Here is a 17,556-nt window from a genome sequence, read left to right as displayed (position 1 = left end):
ACTGTTTTACAATCTGTAGTGGTAGCTGAGTTGTGACTGGAACAAAGCAAGGCATTGTGGGAAGGGCTAAAATGCTGCATAATCAAGAGACAAAGAAACAAACAAAACAAAAATCAGCACTTAAGCAGCAGCACAGGAAAGGCATATTTATCACATGTGATTGCCAGATAACAGACCCACCCACTCTATTTACTCTCTCAGGCACGATCAGCAGAGACCTCAGTGACCTCAGAGAAGCGAACACAACTGCATATACTACCCTAAGTTTGATTTGGGAGGAATTTCCAAGCTAATAAATAAGATTAAAAGCATGTTGCCTTCAAACTAGTTCTTACAGTTTTTCAAGAATCATGTGAATGACCGGGTGCATCTTATTTGAGAGTGCAAAGAACTCAGAGCAATTTGTTCAGATATAAAGGAGATAAGTGTGATTATCACTTGGAAATACAGTTTGTGGCTAACTGTGGAGAACTGCCTCAGGTTGATGTCATTTGTTTCGAAACTGCGCGGAGGGAGGATACGATGAAGGATGCTGAAAACACCCAGCTGGTTTAAATAGCAGCCAAGTGTTTCAAACTGCATTCCATACACACACCTCACACTTGAGAATGCTCTACTTTTATCTGTTGTCAACATACTGAGGGGAACATGGATGTGAGCAGTTGTACATGCCCACCTGCAACGCACATAACACTTTATGTATGTATGTATGTATATGTGTATACATACATATATAATACTCAGACACCCATGGACAAAGAACACATGTACCAATAAATATGTACACACACACACACACACACACCAACCTGTTGATGCAGTACGGCTGCAAAACATGCATGTCTGTGACTGTGCAGAAATTTCAATAGATGCGTTGCAGATACACAACAGATATTCCTGTCGTCTGAGTAAAATCTCCACGCAGAAGGCTCTCCCCTAGTTCAGTCTAGACACAAGTCTCATTAAGTCTTCTTTGAGTGCTAACAGAGTGTTGTTGTAGTTCCAGTTCTTCAAGAGCTGACTATTCAGGCCTGTGAGTGTCGATAGCTGCTGCCTTCGTTGATCTATAATCCTCTAAGTGGAGGAATTTAAACCCTCAGCTGCTCCTGCACTGAATAATGAAGCCTTCCAGTGAGCTGTGAAGTCGGTAATGTACAAGAGAGTCAAGTAAAGTCTAGAGCTGTTGGTGTCAGCTGAGGCGATAGCAGCTCCCTGCTTGAGACTGGCTGTTTTGAGAATGGCTACACTGTTTATTTCCCGACTCCCCTCCCTCCCTCGCTCTCTTCCTGTTGCTAGCGTCCACATGCAGGCCCTCCCCTTCCAGCTTTCACTTTCTCTTCCTCTCCATCTCTCTCTCTCTCTCTCTCTTTCCCTCTCTCTCTCTCTCTCTCTCTCTCTCTCTCTCTCTCTCGCTCCATCTGTGTCTGTCTCTTTTGCTGTCTGTGTTTCAGCGTGTGTAATCCCTCCCCTGGTGACACAGTCTCTGTCAATGCAGGATACCTCTTCTGACTCTTCTCTGGTCTATGAAGCACAGCCATGCCCCTTTTTCTCACTTTCCTCTCTTTTTCAATTGAATTGCTCCCCCTCCCCTTTTTTTTTTGTCTATCTCTGAATTGTTCTACACCCCACTATTTTTCTATTTCTGTTGCCCTCCATCACTGCCAACTTCCATCCCTCCTGATTTTTTGTTGTTCCTTCTCTCTCTTTCTTTCTGCCTTTTCCCTCTCTCTCTTTCATTCATTCTTTTGGTTGGAAAGAACTGCTCTCTTATCGTTTGCCTCCCAGGAGAGAGAAAAATCTCAATCTATATCTAAACTCACTTAGCCTTTACTGTGAACCCAATCACATAATAGCAGGCTGATGCAGATTGCCCTGCACAGCTGACTGAAGTCTTATGAGGACTGAGAGAAGCTTGGTGTCTCATCAGTTTGACTGGACTTTTATCCTGTTTTGCTACGCATGAAATCTCAACCGGGAAATGAGAGGCCATAGTTGCTTTTGGATACAAAATGAACATGACTGAGTTTTCGACCCTTGGGGAGCATGGCTAAAAGGACAGCAATTGTGTTGGCTTTGCCTCTCCCCATTTAAGCACATTATTTACATTATATGTGCCACTGTGTGATGTGGATGGGTAACAACTGTAAAAGCCTCCCTTCATGTATTTCTCTAATTAAAGCTGTTGTTGAGTCTTATTTGTTTTGATGTTTTTTAGCATGTTGACACATTGAACTGTTTGTAGCACATAAGCTGATATATTGTTTGCTATGACTGCTGTAGCCAAGAACAAAGTCAGCCAAAGCAGGAAAATCTGTCTTATGACTAACACTTATGAGTCAGACCTTGGCATGAATTGTTTTTGCTAATTTGCATGATTTGCTGAGTTTGGTTTCTGATCTGGTAAGTGAGATGTTTCAAGCCATCAGGGTTGCCTGGCCTGTTAGTCTAACAGTTGAGACTCACTAACAGTGAGTTCAGAAATTACCAAGGAACTAGGGTTGAACCTAAATGCAGCACAAGTTTGTAGTTGTGTTTGGAGCGGAGCGAGAGTGGAATGTGATGGATCTGGGACAACAGAACTTCCTCTTGAGCCTCGTGGAGGTGCCATGGGCCGAATTTGATGCAACATCTGCAATGGGAGGAGAGTTCTGGATATCTCCAGTCATGTACTCACACACTAAACCCTGTATCATTCAGATGAGGTGGCTGGTGAATAGTGCTGCCTCTCTGATGGTGTTGCTGATTTGTGACAGTGCATCCTGATGTCTTCCTCCATCACCACTGTTGGGTTTGAACATCATTTTTTTGACATCTGACCTGGGCTTCGGTATGAATGCCCATGACAGTAGGACCAAATTTGCAGTCTCACTCTCTCAAACTCTGATGTTTCCCATGCAACCGTGCAGCTGGCAGACCATTGCTGTGTCTTCTGATGGGCTGAAATGAGAACAAAACTTGATCTTTCCCCTTGGGGATGGAGCAGAAGCTCTGCAGTAGTTTGGCATCCATGCAATAAAAAGAAGAACTTCTGTAATGGTTGCACAAGATTTGTAACAAGCTCTCCTCTCCTTCTCACATCTCCTTCTCTCTCTGCTGCCCTTTTCCCTCCTCTCCATTTGAAAGGTCTCTCCCTAAACCATTATATATGGTCACTTAATGTTGAACTGAACATTTAAACTGTTTCTGTTTTGTAAGAGAATAACATCAAGAATAGGCATTAGCTTTGATGCAAGCAGGCTTCTGCTGTAAAGAAAGTGTCATTCTTTTCAAATGGTGGAAATTTTATTTTGAATTTCAACTCTCCAGTTCTTTATCTCTGCTCTGCAATGTCTCTCAACATATTTCCTCCCTTCTTTGTCTTCTTATGCCTCGCTTCTTTTATCTCATCTAACCCCCACTTCTCCTCTCTTCTTATCACTTCATTTTCACTGACGATGTCAGCCTTTTGTCAAGCCTCAACCAAGCACTGACAGTTTTAGCAACACCTCGAGCTAGGTTCTACAGCATCAGCTATTTGTCAGATGCGTCACTCAGTACAGAAAAAAAAAAACAGCACTGAGAGCCTTGTTTTGAAGAAAAAGAAGCCAAGGCATTCATTTCACATGTATATTTTAGGCATGTAGCTGATGCTCCTATCCAGAGTGGCATGCAATGAGTGAGCAATGTCTCGCCTAAGGTCGCATGGCTGTTTTTGGACACATTGAGTGACTTTTTGGATGCAGGACACTCTCTCTGCACACGCATCCACCCTGCCACCATGCTACTGTGGAACATGTAAAAGCTAAAAAGACTTCATTGCTACACTGTAACTATCATACATCTTTCATTAAACATTTAGATTTAAGTGATAGGGTTCGCGGCCATAATTAACACTCAAAATATCCGCACTTTAAATGTGAATGTTGTCTCATTTTGTAAGGAGTCCTTACTCAATCTGTTTGTTGAATCTTTTGTTCCATTTTTTACAAAACCATGTGGCTAGCCAGAGATGTTTATAGTCCCCTCAGGATGCTCAGGCCTCATGGTTTGAACCACGGTGAAGTACAGCACAGGACAGCCTACAGGGCAACAATGCTCAGTTGACCAAAATGCCGCTGTCATGTGTAAAGCACCCATTTTCAGACAGCTATGTTGTAGGATGGAGTAGCGGTTACACAAACTGCCTCTGGAACCACATGTACTCATGACACCCTTGGCCTGCATCCTGCCACAAACTTCTCTTCTTCTCTGGGTCCCTTTTAGCAGGACGACTTTCTAAGCAAAGAAAAAAGATGAAAACATCCTTAGTGCTTACTGAATGCACCCCAGCTTTGAGCATTTGGCAACTCACTACAGGAGCACAGCAAGACCTACTGCGGTAATGTGGCATGCTAAACAAAGACTTAAACCCATTTACTGTATAACCAAGGAGTCAATGAAACAATATTATACACATATACACAATATACACATTTCTAATTTTGTTAATGCATCCATCAAACAATTGATTGTTAACAACATCAGCGCAAATTGCTTTGGTGGGCTGTTGTGTTTGTGGCAGCCTGAAGTCACCTTGTCCTTGTTAAGCTTATTACGCCTGTTATTGACCGTGTAGTGCATCAATCAATGTCATCAAACTAAAAGACTAATTTTGGTGTGAGAGCAAAATTGTTTCATCATATACTGGTGGAAAATGATGCCTTTTAAGGGGAACATTTTAAACAGCCTAATATATTCATTCTGCGTTTGCTGGGATCAAAAGTCAAACCCAGTGTGCATCATTTGCCAAACCAAGACTTGAACTCAGCTCTCTTCATGACAGTCTGCTGCACTGAGATCTGAGCTGAGGCAAAGACTGATGGAAGGACTAAACTACTTATACCAACTTCTGGGCACAGCAAAGAAAAAGAAAATTATGATCCAAACCTAATATTTCTATCATTTGTGGTTCAAAAGTTATGCATGATTATATCTTTGCATATCCAAGTTAAACGATGGAATTAATTCCATTGCTTCCCATAATCAAAAAGTGGTTTTTCGTGCTACAGCATAAACCCACAAGAGCAGATATCTCAGAACATCTTCTAAAGTATTTATTTAAAATACACAAACCAATATTTAATTATGTTTGACTTTTAAATAATAAATGAATAGCATAATCGTCGCTCTGAAAACCAATAAAAACTAGTAGGTATTCAGACAGCACTAACTCCTGCAAATGCTTAATAAGGCTCCAACTTGCTGTTAAACAACAACTGCCTCGTTCCTATTACTCAAATTTTAAGCTACATTGATTTCCTGACTCTGTAAACACCCTTGGGATTTGGAGTCAGGCCTCTATCCCCACTAGTTTTACAGTTATGGCTGAAAAAATAATAGTCTAAGAGTGGAAACCCCCAGTCCAGATCACCACCGAAATCTAATGAACTGTTCCTCGGCCCAAGGCCAATCTGTCCAACAAATTTCATGGAAACTGATCATTGATGTGAAGATATCCTGTCACTAGACAAACACTGGCAAACACAAAACCTTGCTGACGAAAGATTCAGGAAAATAATACAGTCAAGCAAGCACAATATTCACAAAACTTTTATGTAGATGCAAATGTCCTATAATAAAGCTGACAAAAGGCTTAAATTGCAACTGCGTTGGTATTAGAAAACACTGACCACAATCACTAAAGAAAGAGCAGAATCTCTTTTGACAGCATCGCCGGAATTTCACCTCAAGCTATCAGACTGATTGAAACACACAAAACTGTGATTAGGAACCTTTACCTTATTAAAGCTAACAAAAACAAGTGGCTAAACATATCTTTATATGGCAAAATTTCCCCTCAGAAAATTCTGATTCTGATTCTGAAAAAATATAACCCCAAGCTGACCCTGCCATACATCTGCAGTAGATTTTATTCCACTTTTACTTGAAATCACCATGTGAAAATAAACAAGAGGTTATAAGCATAGGCATTTCAGACCTTTTAAAATATATTAGATATTCAGCCAGGTGTAGATGTTCAGCCTTTCATAAACATATTAAACAGAGGGGACTGCCAATTTTCTGTCAAGAACAAAAACCTATGAACTGAAAGATTTTGTGTTTGTTAATTTACTTTAACTTAAAGTGCACATGGTCCCTATGCACATGGTGACTGTCATGCTAAAATTATCTTGGCATTAAACAGCTCTTTGGGAAGAAATCCTGCCTGAAACCATGACAATAATAGGCCAAGCCACTGTCTGGTCACATGTAGCCAGGGGTTAAATTGAATGCTATTGTGAGTGTCTGTGTGTCTCTGTTTGTGTATGTGTGCACGCACATGTGTGAGTTTTGAGAGGTCAAGTATAGTCATGTGGTCGTGTATAGACAGTGGAACACTATGATTAGATTATTGATTATTGAATTCTGTTTCATTTCCAGTGGTAACAAGATAAATAATAACCACAGACTCCATTTGTAAAGCACACCTTCATTATGTTCTGCTATATTGTACCATTACACTGTATAATGTGCTTTGCTTAAAAAGAGGAGCAAAGCTAAACAGAAACCCTGTTTTATTTCTTCAATATAACAATGATATAAAATATTTAAAACAATTACTGAGAGAAAATGAAAACAGCATATTAAATATTCAAAGGCTTTCATTTCAAAATGAGGTATCCATAGATATACCAGTGAGTTACTTGCAGATATCCAGAGTGGTATGATAAGCTAATTTTATGAAAACAAAATCTTGACATTTCTGAACCTATTTTCTTTTGCTTTCAAAAACATTAACATTTGACAGGATACAACTGCCCCTCATCCTTGGAATATGGCATAATAAATAACGGGCAGCACTCTCCACCTTATAATGGGGTCTTTAACGTCCTGGAATGAAACCCCCATTCCTCAGTTCTCCTCGACGCACACTTCAGCAGGTCAAATGGCCAAGAGGATTATGAATGAATACAGTAGCTTTTGTTGTTGTCGTTACTTCTGCTGTTTCAGCTATTAAATTCAGTGCACAACTGCAGTGGAGGTTATCTGAGGACGCAGCTTTGAAACAAAAAGAGAACAGGACAGAGAGGCCTGCCAGATGGAGGAGTGGGACAGACCCTATTAAGATGAACAACAGAGTTTTCCATGTATAAAAAATGGTTTGTTTGCATTCATAATTTCACTGCTACAAACACAGAGTTTGCTGTTAGACCACAGTGACTATGTTGAAGAAATGTATTGCCTTCAACAACATTTAAAAAATACACTGATTCCATTTGAATGGAAGAAAAAGTGCTGCCCCTAAACTGCAGGTGTTTCATGCATTGGCACATCTTTTACTGCAACGTAAAGCTCGCTAGTGGGCTCAAACACAACTTAAAACAGCTGGACTAGCTGTGGTAATTGTGTTAACAAGCTAGACAAGCTAAATGACACGTCAAGTAAGAAGAACAAGCCTCATTTTGAAGACTTCCAGCTCAAAAATTCAACTTAAAGATAAGCATGGGTTTGCTAAATCAAAATAATTTAGGCCATTATTTGTATACAAAAAACGAAAACAAACAAACAAACTAGTTGCTAGCCACCCATGCTTTTTTTGTTTTTGTTGCTTTTTTGGGGTGCATTACTTACTAGTGCCACTAGTGACCAAACACTTAGCTGTTCATTTTTAATGTAGCTAGCTACAGAGCCTCTGCTATCATCTGTTTCATGTACACGTTTACATGGGGGCTGGGTGGGTGGCAGGAAGAGAGCATTTCTGTTTGTTATGGAAATGCTTATCTGCTGTCTCTGATTAGTGCACAAATGTAAATACACTCAAATCAGAGTCTTTACACTGCAGTGAAATGCATCAAAATGGGCAGAGGGGGATGATAAAAAGCGTATACTTTGATTGTAGGATTATATGGCAATGATGCACCCCATGAGGGCACTGCTGAACGATAATGAGCTTGATGAGCCGTGCGTCTGCCATCCATCAGTGTCCAATTCCAGTAAAATAAGACTACTACTACTACTAATAATAATAATACCATCAACAATACTATCAACAATACTCCTTACTGTGAGGTACCTCACAGTAAGAATGCTTCATTAGTGTTAAACATACATAAACTATAAGCGTCAAATACCTCAGAGCTATAAATAGGAGTCTCAAAGATCAGCCATCTTTGAACTGGCTTCTTGATTAAGACCTGTAAGCTTGACATCAGCTACTTCACTTTTATGTCACTGTAGAAACACCACTGTGCGTCGCAGGGATGACAGGCAGGTAAATACGGTAGGCTAAACTTAGAGCCCGGCTGGCAAACAGCCTTAGTAAATTGTTGTGTACTGTGTTCCACATGAGGCTCTAACAAACACAATGTATGTTTGTGCTGAGTGTTGACTGGCCCAAAACAACAACAGATTTGGACAATTTTTATTCAGCACGCTCAGTTCAGGCAGCAACTGGACCAGCAGCCTACCTGTATATGCAGTACACATTTTGAAGGTGGCGTCAGTAGTGCCGGAAACACTTTGATTACTTTTCCATGGACAAAGCAATGGCCATAAACCATATCTGCTCCGAGTCAACTGAGGCAAACAGCTAACTGTAAACAGCTAGCTAGCCAGATATCCATGGAGAGAAGCAGTGTTTTCGACTTTAATACCCATTCGCTTTCTGTAGCTTCCCAACAGAGCGGATGTATTTAAACCTCGGTGATAAGAGAAACCCGAGCACAGAGTCTACTTTGAGTTGCACGCTCGTTTATTCAAAAGACGTCTCTCACCTAAGCTGCTAGTCCTTCATGAAAATCAGTCCCCTCGGAAGTAACAACTGACACTACTAATGTTATCGGCCCAGTTACATGTGCACTTTGTTAACACTACTGCTTTGAATTTACAGCTTGAATTTGCCCTCTTATCAACGTGTACAAGTGAGGTAAGGTGAATCTACACTGGGTTTGTTTGAAGGCTTATACATAAAGGTGGAACAACTACCGCTTATCAGATTCACTGGCCCGAAACTTGAGCCTTTTGCTCAAATACAATATAATTTGCCATTTATTGGATGCTGGGAAAGAGAAAATCTGTAAGCACTGGCCTCTGTGCATAATCATTTGTGTTCATTCCTGTGTAAAGCTCTTTGCTATGCACAGTGCTTAGGGAAATTACAGTACGCATTATTTAGGCAGCACACAGCCCCAGATCCCTGCATGAAGGAAATGTGGTGTGAGCCGTACACCAGGCAGCATGGTAGAAATCAGACGAGCAAGAGCCAGCTTTAGTTAGAGCTACAGTACAGCTACACACTATAAAGTAGACCACGGACGTTCCAGCTATATCTATGTTAAATATTTCATTCGCTTAAAGTCTTAGAATGTGTTCTTAATGTCTTACCTGGTGAAATAAAAGATAAGTAAACAAAATAAAGAAAAACACTCCAACAGACGCAACACGGGGACACAAACACACACAGCTCTAGGCGATGTAAATTCTGCATCAGTGTCTATATGTGTATTTCTGTGTGTGTAAGAGACAAAGAAAGAAAGATAAAGGGAGAGAGACAGACAGAGAGAGAGAGAGGGAGAGACAGAGAACATGTATATATATATATATGTGTGTGTGTGTGTGTGTATGTGAAAGACTGTGTGAGTGTGTTTTTAGAGCGCTCGGTGACTCAGAAATCACAGTGAGGAGGGGTCAGGGCATGAGGCAGTGCTCATAAGTACACGTGCATGCTCAATGACATCCTGTAAAACACACACATGCATGTGCGCGCACACACACACACACACACACACATACAGACAGTCCCTGGTTGGCGTGACATATTGATGTGTCCTGATCTGTCCTCTGCTTTCTGTGGCTCCATCTGCCCTTACTGCTCCTAATCCATCTCCCTCCACTCCACTAATCCGCGCGCGCACACACACACACATATATGTGTGGCTGTGTGTGTGTGTGTGTGTGTGTGTGTGTGTACACATATATGTAGATAGATAAATAGACAGATATAGATGCAGATATAGATGCACATGAAGACACACACACACACACACACACACACACACATGGACAGTCACTCACATACAATGTAGGCACATTTCTGACCACACACAAAAACAACTTGTTAGCCTAGAATAAAATGTTTATTCTCATCCAGAATCCAGACCCAGTTGGAAAAGACATCAAAAAAATGTTGAAAAATGGAAATGAAGGTGTTGCTGAAATGGAAAAAGCTGCTTGAACAGAACAGAGAAGTGAAAACGGGCTTGGAATCGCTGCAAAACTGAAAAAAAAAAAGAAAAAAGAAAAAAAAAGTTTATTGGTATGAGTCCTCTGTGCTCTAGCTGTGGATGCTCCTATTGTTGTTGTTGTTGTTGTTGTTGTTATTCTACAGCCACAGTGGATACTTGAATGGCTGCAGGATGTCTATTAAAACTGTGTATTGGGACTAGGGCTATCACAAGAACTCATACTTCAGTACCAAGTCGATGCCAATGGTCCAAAAATACGTCGGTACCCATTTTTCTATTTAGATTTAGTATTTTTTTAGATTTAGTCTTCAGTGGTCCATAACATAGATAGATAGATAGGTATACTTTATTGATCCCAAACTGGGAAATTCCCATACATATTCTTCCGGAACTGATGGGGGCAGTATACATACGATTTACACTCAAGTGTGCACTGAAGAAGAGACAAACAAAAAGAAAGATGAGCGGTGGCAAACACAGCAAGAGTCGTGGATGGAAGGAGTTTGCATTCAAGGTGGATGCTCAGAGAATAATAAATTCGCAAAACAAAAGATGCAAACGGTGCCATCAAAGTGTCCCGTTATGTAGTTGTTTCTTTTCCTGATTATGTATAAGCCTCCTTGTTATTTCCATATTTTTCACAAAAGTAAATTATAATTTTATCTAGTTTATTATTTGGTGTGTGTTTGCTTCTATTCACGGATGGATATTATGGTTTATGACAGTATCTTGAGCTAGTTGTTTATTTGGTAGCAGGCTGGCTGGTTTGCTAATTGGGCAGGCCTGGGAGAAGATGACTTCCAAGTTCAGGGACTGAACTGCACACGACTGCTGATGGGCTCCACTTTCCTGCAGGAGAGTGGAGGGACTGCAGAGAGGCTGTTTAGTGGCTCAAGTGTTCAGACCTAGAGTGCACAGTCTTTTTTTCAAGTGTTGCTGGAATCCTTTTGTCCCTGAAGTGATGAGACCAACAGTGGGTTGGCAGTGTGATCTCTGCCCCATGGTCAATCTTGTGGAATTTCTTGCTGGTGTACGTACACATAAACATGCACCCAGTGAACATGAAACTGCAGAGCAGAAAATGTTCCATTTCAGCACTTCATGCCACTGTGGCTACACTAGGCTTGCCTTGTCTTTTTTCTTGATAAGCGGCAGTAATACAGTAATACAAATCAATAAAAAAAGCTGTTTTAGCCTGTTGTGCTAGTGTTGAGACAGCCACAATCGACCTGTTTTTAAAATCCCGACTGCCTCGAAGCTATTGTGTGATTATTTTCCAGTAATTAACCCTGGCGTGTCACCAGTTCTGAGCTAGCTGAGCCATTTTTGTGTAGAAATGTGTCCTATTTAATCCATTGTGGCAAATTCACAGTGTCTACAATGGTGTGGCTTGAGTTGAATAACCCGAATCAGCTGGTAGCATCTCTGTTGCTAGGCTGTTCCAGATATTACTCCGATAAAAATAGTGTGGGCTGAAATGTAACTTGGCACAGGCAAACGACAAATGTTCCTTACTGCCACCTTGTCTATTAATTCCGTCTTTTGAAACACCTCATTGTGCATTATTGCTTACTTATTATTGTTGTTATTAGTAGTAGTTGTAGTGGTGCTTATGGTGGTGGCAGTAGTAATTTTAATGGTAGCAACAGTATTATAGAAAGAGTAGAAGTTGCACTGACATAATTGGGGTGAAAGATATTTATATTCTAGATGTGCAGGGCAAAAGTTGTTCTGTATGAATACAATCAAAGGGAGACGTGCAAGTGCACACATACATACACATGCATGTGCACACATGCTGTTCCTTTCTTTTTCTCTCTAACATCTTGGATGAAGAATGTGGGATTTGTCTTGCTCAGTGTTTGTGTTCATTTCTGTGTCTGTTGCATCCAGCTTTTGTGAATTTAGTGAAGCGGTGAGGGTGGTGTGTGTGTGTGTGTGTGTGTGTGTGTGTGCGCACACGTGAGCTCCTGTGCCGGAGGAACAGAGAGAACACAGATGGCAGCGTGACTGAGTGTTTCGCCTCGCATTTTACCTCTGTCGAAAACAAAGTAACGAGCCATTCCTCTGCAGCCCTCCCTCCATGCACCTGTCCAGACATCCAGATACCCATCCATACATCTGCACCTGTATTTCCACTCTTCCCTCCATCCATCCTGACACTGAGACGTCCACCCATCCCTTCCTCCATCCACCCATACAGCTTATGCAGTATAGCCATGCATCCACTCAATCAGCTCTTCGTTTTTCATGCGTCCTTCCATTCAAAGCATTCATCCCTCTGGGCGCTGAGATCCATCCAGACTTCTATCCCTTCATCCAGAGTTTATGCAGCATCATGATCCATCCACGGGTGTATTCAACCATCCATCCATCCATGAGTGTATTCATTCATCCATCCATCCACAAGTATATTCATCCATCCATCCATCCATGAGTGTATGCAGTCATCCATCCAACTCCAGCCATCCATCCATCCATCCCTGCAGCCATTCTTTCATCTGTCAGTTCTGTCAAATCCGCTGTTAATCCCTTCTTTCCTTTCATGTTTACATCAAAGATGGAAACACATGCACACACAGACACGCGCACATGCAGAAACAGAGACGCACGCACACGCACACACAAGCACATGTACATTTTATCGCATCCACACACACACACACACATACACACATGCTCACACATTCCCTCTCTCACCGCTTCTCATCTCCCTCTGATGAGTTGGTGTCCTGCTCGTTGGACATTGGCTCCATTCAGCCTCAGTACCATCCAGCAGCCAATCACAGGACAGTGAGGCGGACCCCGACCTCGCCAGCCTGCTCAGCATCCGCCGGCGGCGCCGTCAGTCGGTGGCCATCTTCCGATCTGGGCAGTGATTGGCTGGGAGGAGCACGGTGGGCGGAACATCAGTAGAAGCAGGAGGAAGCTGGAGGGGCAGACAGAGAAAGAGAGAAAAAGAGAGAGGGGGAGAGAGAGAGAGAGAGAGAGAGAGGGAGAGAGAGAGAGAGAGAGAGAGAGAAACACAGGAAGAGAGGAGACAGACACAGACAGAGAGTGACATTAACATTCCTGCAGGTACATTACATTGAAAATCCATACTATTATATAACATCTTACATAATACATTATACCAACTGTCTGGTTTTGCCCCCTGTGAAAAACCAGGGGGGAAACCAGAGGGTTGCATCACTGAAAATGGGCATCGCCACTTAAATACACTGGGTTCCTGCTCATTCTCCATTCCTGAATACCATACTTTCTCCACACTTTAATTTCTGTGTTGGATTTGATTACTTTGGTCAGTGCTCAACACAGTGCCTGCAGCTAGGCCTTACCTCACTTACTTTAATGCTGAGTGTCAGTGGACTAAGGAGACCTGTCGTAATGTAATATGCATGCTAATGTACAGACCTAGTTTGTGTCCCTAACTGGCCTTCTCAAATTGGAAAAAGTAGTTCCAACTTTGGTGATTTTCATGTTAGAACTTCAGTGGAAGGACTGCACTGTCATCTATCGTGAGAAAAGGCTACCCTTCAGTTTATGAAACCCACTGGATAAACACATGCACAAAATAAAGGAAAAGCCGCTTGGAGATACAAGCTTTTCAGTGTGTTTCAAGTCACTCTCCTCAACAATAATGGTTCAAAGATGTGAACTGAGAGAGGGTCAAAAATGACAACAATGCATTTCCAAACTTTTGTGTGCAGTTGCCAAAGTTTTCAAAACCTGGATACACTGAAATTAATCATCCATACTTCTCTTTTTTTCAAGTGTAGGCGCAGTGACCATGACAAAAATCAACAGAATGAACTGAAAAATAAATACCAAAATACCAATCACCACCTTGCGACATAAGTGAATGGGATGGGAATACTTTCATTCTTTGTCACTCAAATGTCTGGTATGCAGTTTGCTTGAGCAAGTTCATAAACTTTAGTTTTTCACACAGTTCTTGCTTGAATTCTTACAGCAATTGAACTATTTTCAGATGTTAGCAGAATTTATCGACCCAAGGAGATAGCTTAAGATGCTTAAGATAGCTTTGCAAACAACCGCCAATCTGTTCTGCTTTTGTAAAAACTTGTTTTACTTGTGTTGTTGTTATCGGCTAATCAATGTAATATTCAGAAGTGCAGAGTTTTGCGCTTGTTTATGATGTTGATTTAAGAATTATTGGTGATAGCCCATAATTTTCTGTGCGCATTTCTACTGCCTACTGCCTGCCTCCTTGTTTAAAATCTAGTCTTTTTAAAAAATATTCCAACTGTTCACTATACTGTGCTGTAGAGTTGCAGAGGCCAACTGTGAGCTTTTGTTTCGCAGAGCAATAACAGAAAAAGCACACATCAAAATTCAGGAGTGCAATTTACCTAAATCCCTTTCAGAGGTCCTGTAAGTAGCTTATAGTATATTAGGTCTGCCTGCAGCCTATTTCTCCTGCTGGGCCCAGGATTGTTGTGTGGTAAAGGATTTGCAACAAAACACAGAAATTGCATTGTGAATGTAAGACAAACCTCTGTGAAGTCTGTGGAAAAAACATGCTCTGGGGGGAATTAAGGCATGAAACAGGCCAAAGGGTCAGACACTTGGAGGAACGTGACAAAAAGTTCTCGTCATTTTCGGAGCATGACTTTGGGTTTTAAGCGTCTTCCCTCACTACTGAACAAATGAAATTCTTCTACAGCAGTCACCTGAAAACCAGCTATCAGGAACAGTCTAGGAATTCACATCTTTCAACAAGGGATCTCCTTTATTTATTTAATGAGGCAGCCGACTCTCTCGGTATTTGTCGACAGTGTTGCTCTGTCTAGAGAAATGTGTCTGCTGTGTCTGCTGAAATTTTAACTCCATGTAGCAAAGATATTCCACGCTGAAGTGAGTATACCAGTGCAATGCTGCTGGCTCATCTGGTAGACTTGCAAGGCTATGCACTTACTGCACCCAAAAATACACTCGCTCATTTCATCTACCTACTGACTCTGGTTAGTACTGCTGGGTCATTTTGTTGGGTTGTTTCTGTTATTTTGGGTAGTTTTGTGTTAATCTGCCACTTGGTCAGTGTCTGTGTTGTATCTGCCCCTCTGAACCTACCATCAGACAGACAAATGAAAGTGGCCTAGATTTATTTTTTCCTTAAATATGACACAAATCTGAGTTTTTTTTTATTTTTAATGCCAGTGTGAACAGCAATGGATCTGACATTTTCAATTCTGATTTGGGTAGTCCTAAATCAGACACATAATAGATACTGATTTCTGCTAATGTGACCCTGTGTGAATGCTCACATCAGAATTCATGAGTTTTTTTCCCCCACTAAGCATGCTCACGTCAAAATATGGATGATCACAGCAACAATGACAGGGAGACAGGAGGTTGCAAATTTAATAGATATAAGGGGAGATGCTTCAGTCAAAGCACTTCTTTGCCTGAATAGCGGACGGACTGCCACCACACTACTGTTACCGCAGCAAACAATTTAAGAAATTAATTGCTGCAGCACTCTCATCTTCATTGTGATGATTAACTGTGCAAATGCCATTTTTTGTTGTTCGGCAGCATGCTTGTTGTAAATGTTGGGTCATGGTGAAGATGTGTTCACACTGATGTCAGATATGGGTCACATACAAAAATAAATGTCAACAGTTCAAGCCTAAAAGATCAGATTTGTGAAAAAAAAAAAAAAAAAAAAAAAAAACAGAGCAGGATATCACTTTCAAAATTGTGTGAATGTAGTCTGACTGTCCCTCTTCTTCCCATTCATCCCTTGTCTAACCTGCTGCGACCCAACCAGTGGCTCTCTCTTGCTCTTTTCCTTTGTGGGCGTGTCTCTGAGTGTGAGTGGAGACAGGTGTGCTGAACTCAGAGCAGAACAACTCAAGCTGCATCCCATCTCCATAATCAGTCTTCTACAAACACCCACCACCGCTCTGCCAGATTGTAGTCTCTGCTTCACTCAGTCAGCTATGTTTCAAGCCATTTCCTGCTTTTTGCAATTCTGCAAGTTCTGCTTGTTGGCTGTTATCCTGACCCTTGTCTCCTGATCCCTTGCAATCCCATCTGCCTCTGACTCTGGCCTGTGTCTTCAGCTCCTCATCTTGTCTCACCCTCATCTGCCCAACACCCAGTTCACTGGACCTCAATCTGTTCAGTCCTGCTCTACTCAACGGCCCAGTCTTCCCCTCAGCCCAGCTCATCCCCGGCTTTGCACTCCATCTCTCCTTTTCCCTAAATAAATACCCTTGTAACCACAGCCCTGTCACCTAGCCTCTTCTATCTAGCATTTGGGCTCACTAGTCTAGCTCCGTGCAACAGTTTGGGTCATATAGCTTTTCTAGTTGGCTGGGTTACTTTGGCACTACAAACAATCTTGAAGCATGAAGTTAAGCGATAGTTTACCAGTTTTGAAAAAGCTATTTCACTCCCCCTACCCCCCATGTTATGTAGGACAATAGAGGTGTGCTCTTCTTCTTCTCGTTACTGAGTGCTGAATACTGGCTGGATGCTCCAAATGCTAACCATTATCCCCCTGCCATTGAGGTGGACTCCCCCCTGGCTAACATTCTTCAACTTCTCTTTTTTTCCAGTGTTAAAAATTAAAAGCAGGTGAACGTCAATGGATGTTTTGTTCCTATTTCACTTTAAGTCTAGCTTGAATTAATAGCTGCTGCTCCTGATCCTTCCCTTTCCACTGCTGCGCTCTCTTTCTACTGTATTACAGCTTACGAAATAGCTGGACAGGAGGAGAGGGAGTGAAACTGGGGGGATTGTCACACTTTAAATCATCAAGAGAATCGGGGAGAAACCTTGCTAATAGCTGTAAAGGGTGACATATATAGTTATGGCACATATCTATGTGCCATATAGAGAGCTGCAACTAAATACAAAGGCATTCTCAAACACCAAACTTATACTAAATAACTGGGTGTCTACTGACCTATAAAAATCCATTATACCCCATGTTAGTGTCACAGCAGCATGGGGGCTGCACTTATATAGCCAAGTGAATCAGAAAACTCCAGTTTCGGTGACATTCGTGTATTCACTGCATTTGAGGGATTACATGCTCCTCTATGGGTGAAGAAAACCTCTCCAGCCCCTCAGGCTTATGAAACCCTTTCAGAACCCCCTGGAGACTGCCAAAAATAACATTGTCATCAAGCTTGAAACAATGTTGCTTTTCTTAGTTCCTGAAAAGTTGACATCTTGGAGATACAAGGTTTCACCCCGACAGTGACAGTGAGCTGCCACGGAGCAGCCGTCTTCCAGTCTCGCAAAGGATGTGAGAGTTACCTATTTTAAGATTGCTTGTCTCTTCTGGAGTAGGCCAGCACAGTACAATTACATAACTGTT

The 17,556-nt window shown here is 41.6% G+C and overlaps 1 protein-coding gene across 4 annotated transcripts in view; it reads right to left on the bottom strand.

Moving 5' to 3' along the window:
- LOC115363648 (thyroid hormone receptor alpha) overlaps positions 1 to 17,556 on the bottom strand; it is a 147,047-nt gene that overhangs the window by 36,116 nt on the left and 93,375 nt on the right. For 2 of the 4 annotated variants that reach the window (XM_030057921.1, XM_030057922.1), the window contains exon 4: positions 12,903 to 13,131. In XM_030057921.1, coding sequence (XP_029913781.1) covers positions 12,903 to 12,958 — 56 coding nt within the window. In that variant the 5' untranslated portion in view covers positions 12,959 to 13,131. Of the gene's footprint in view, positions 1 to 809; positions 1,237 to 12,902; positions 13,132 to 17,556 lie in introns of those variants that run through there. The other 2 variants (XM_030057923.1, XM_030057924.1) reach the window with 1 other exon arrangement.

This window comes from Myripristis murdjan, chromosome 8 (assembly GCF_902150065.1).
Source record: "Myripristis murdjan chromosome 8, fMyrMur1.1, whole genome shotgun sequence".
Lineage (NCBI taxonomy): Eukaryota > Metazoa > Chordata > Actinopteri > Holocentriformes > Holocentridae > Myripristis > Myripristis murdjan.
The sequence above is the reverse complement of the archived record's forward strand: the minus strand, read 5'-3'. Positions and strand labels throughout refer to the sequence as shown.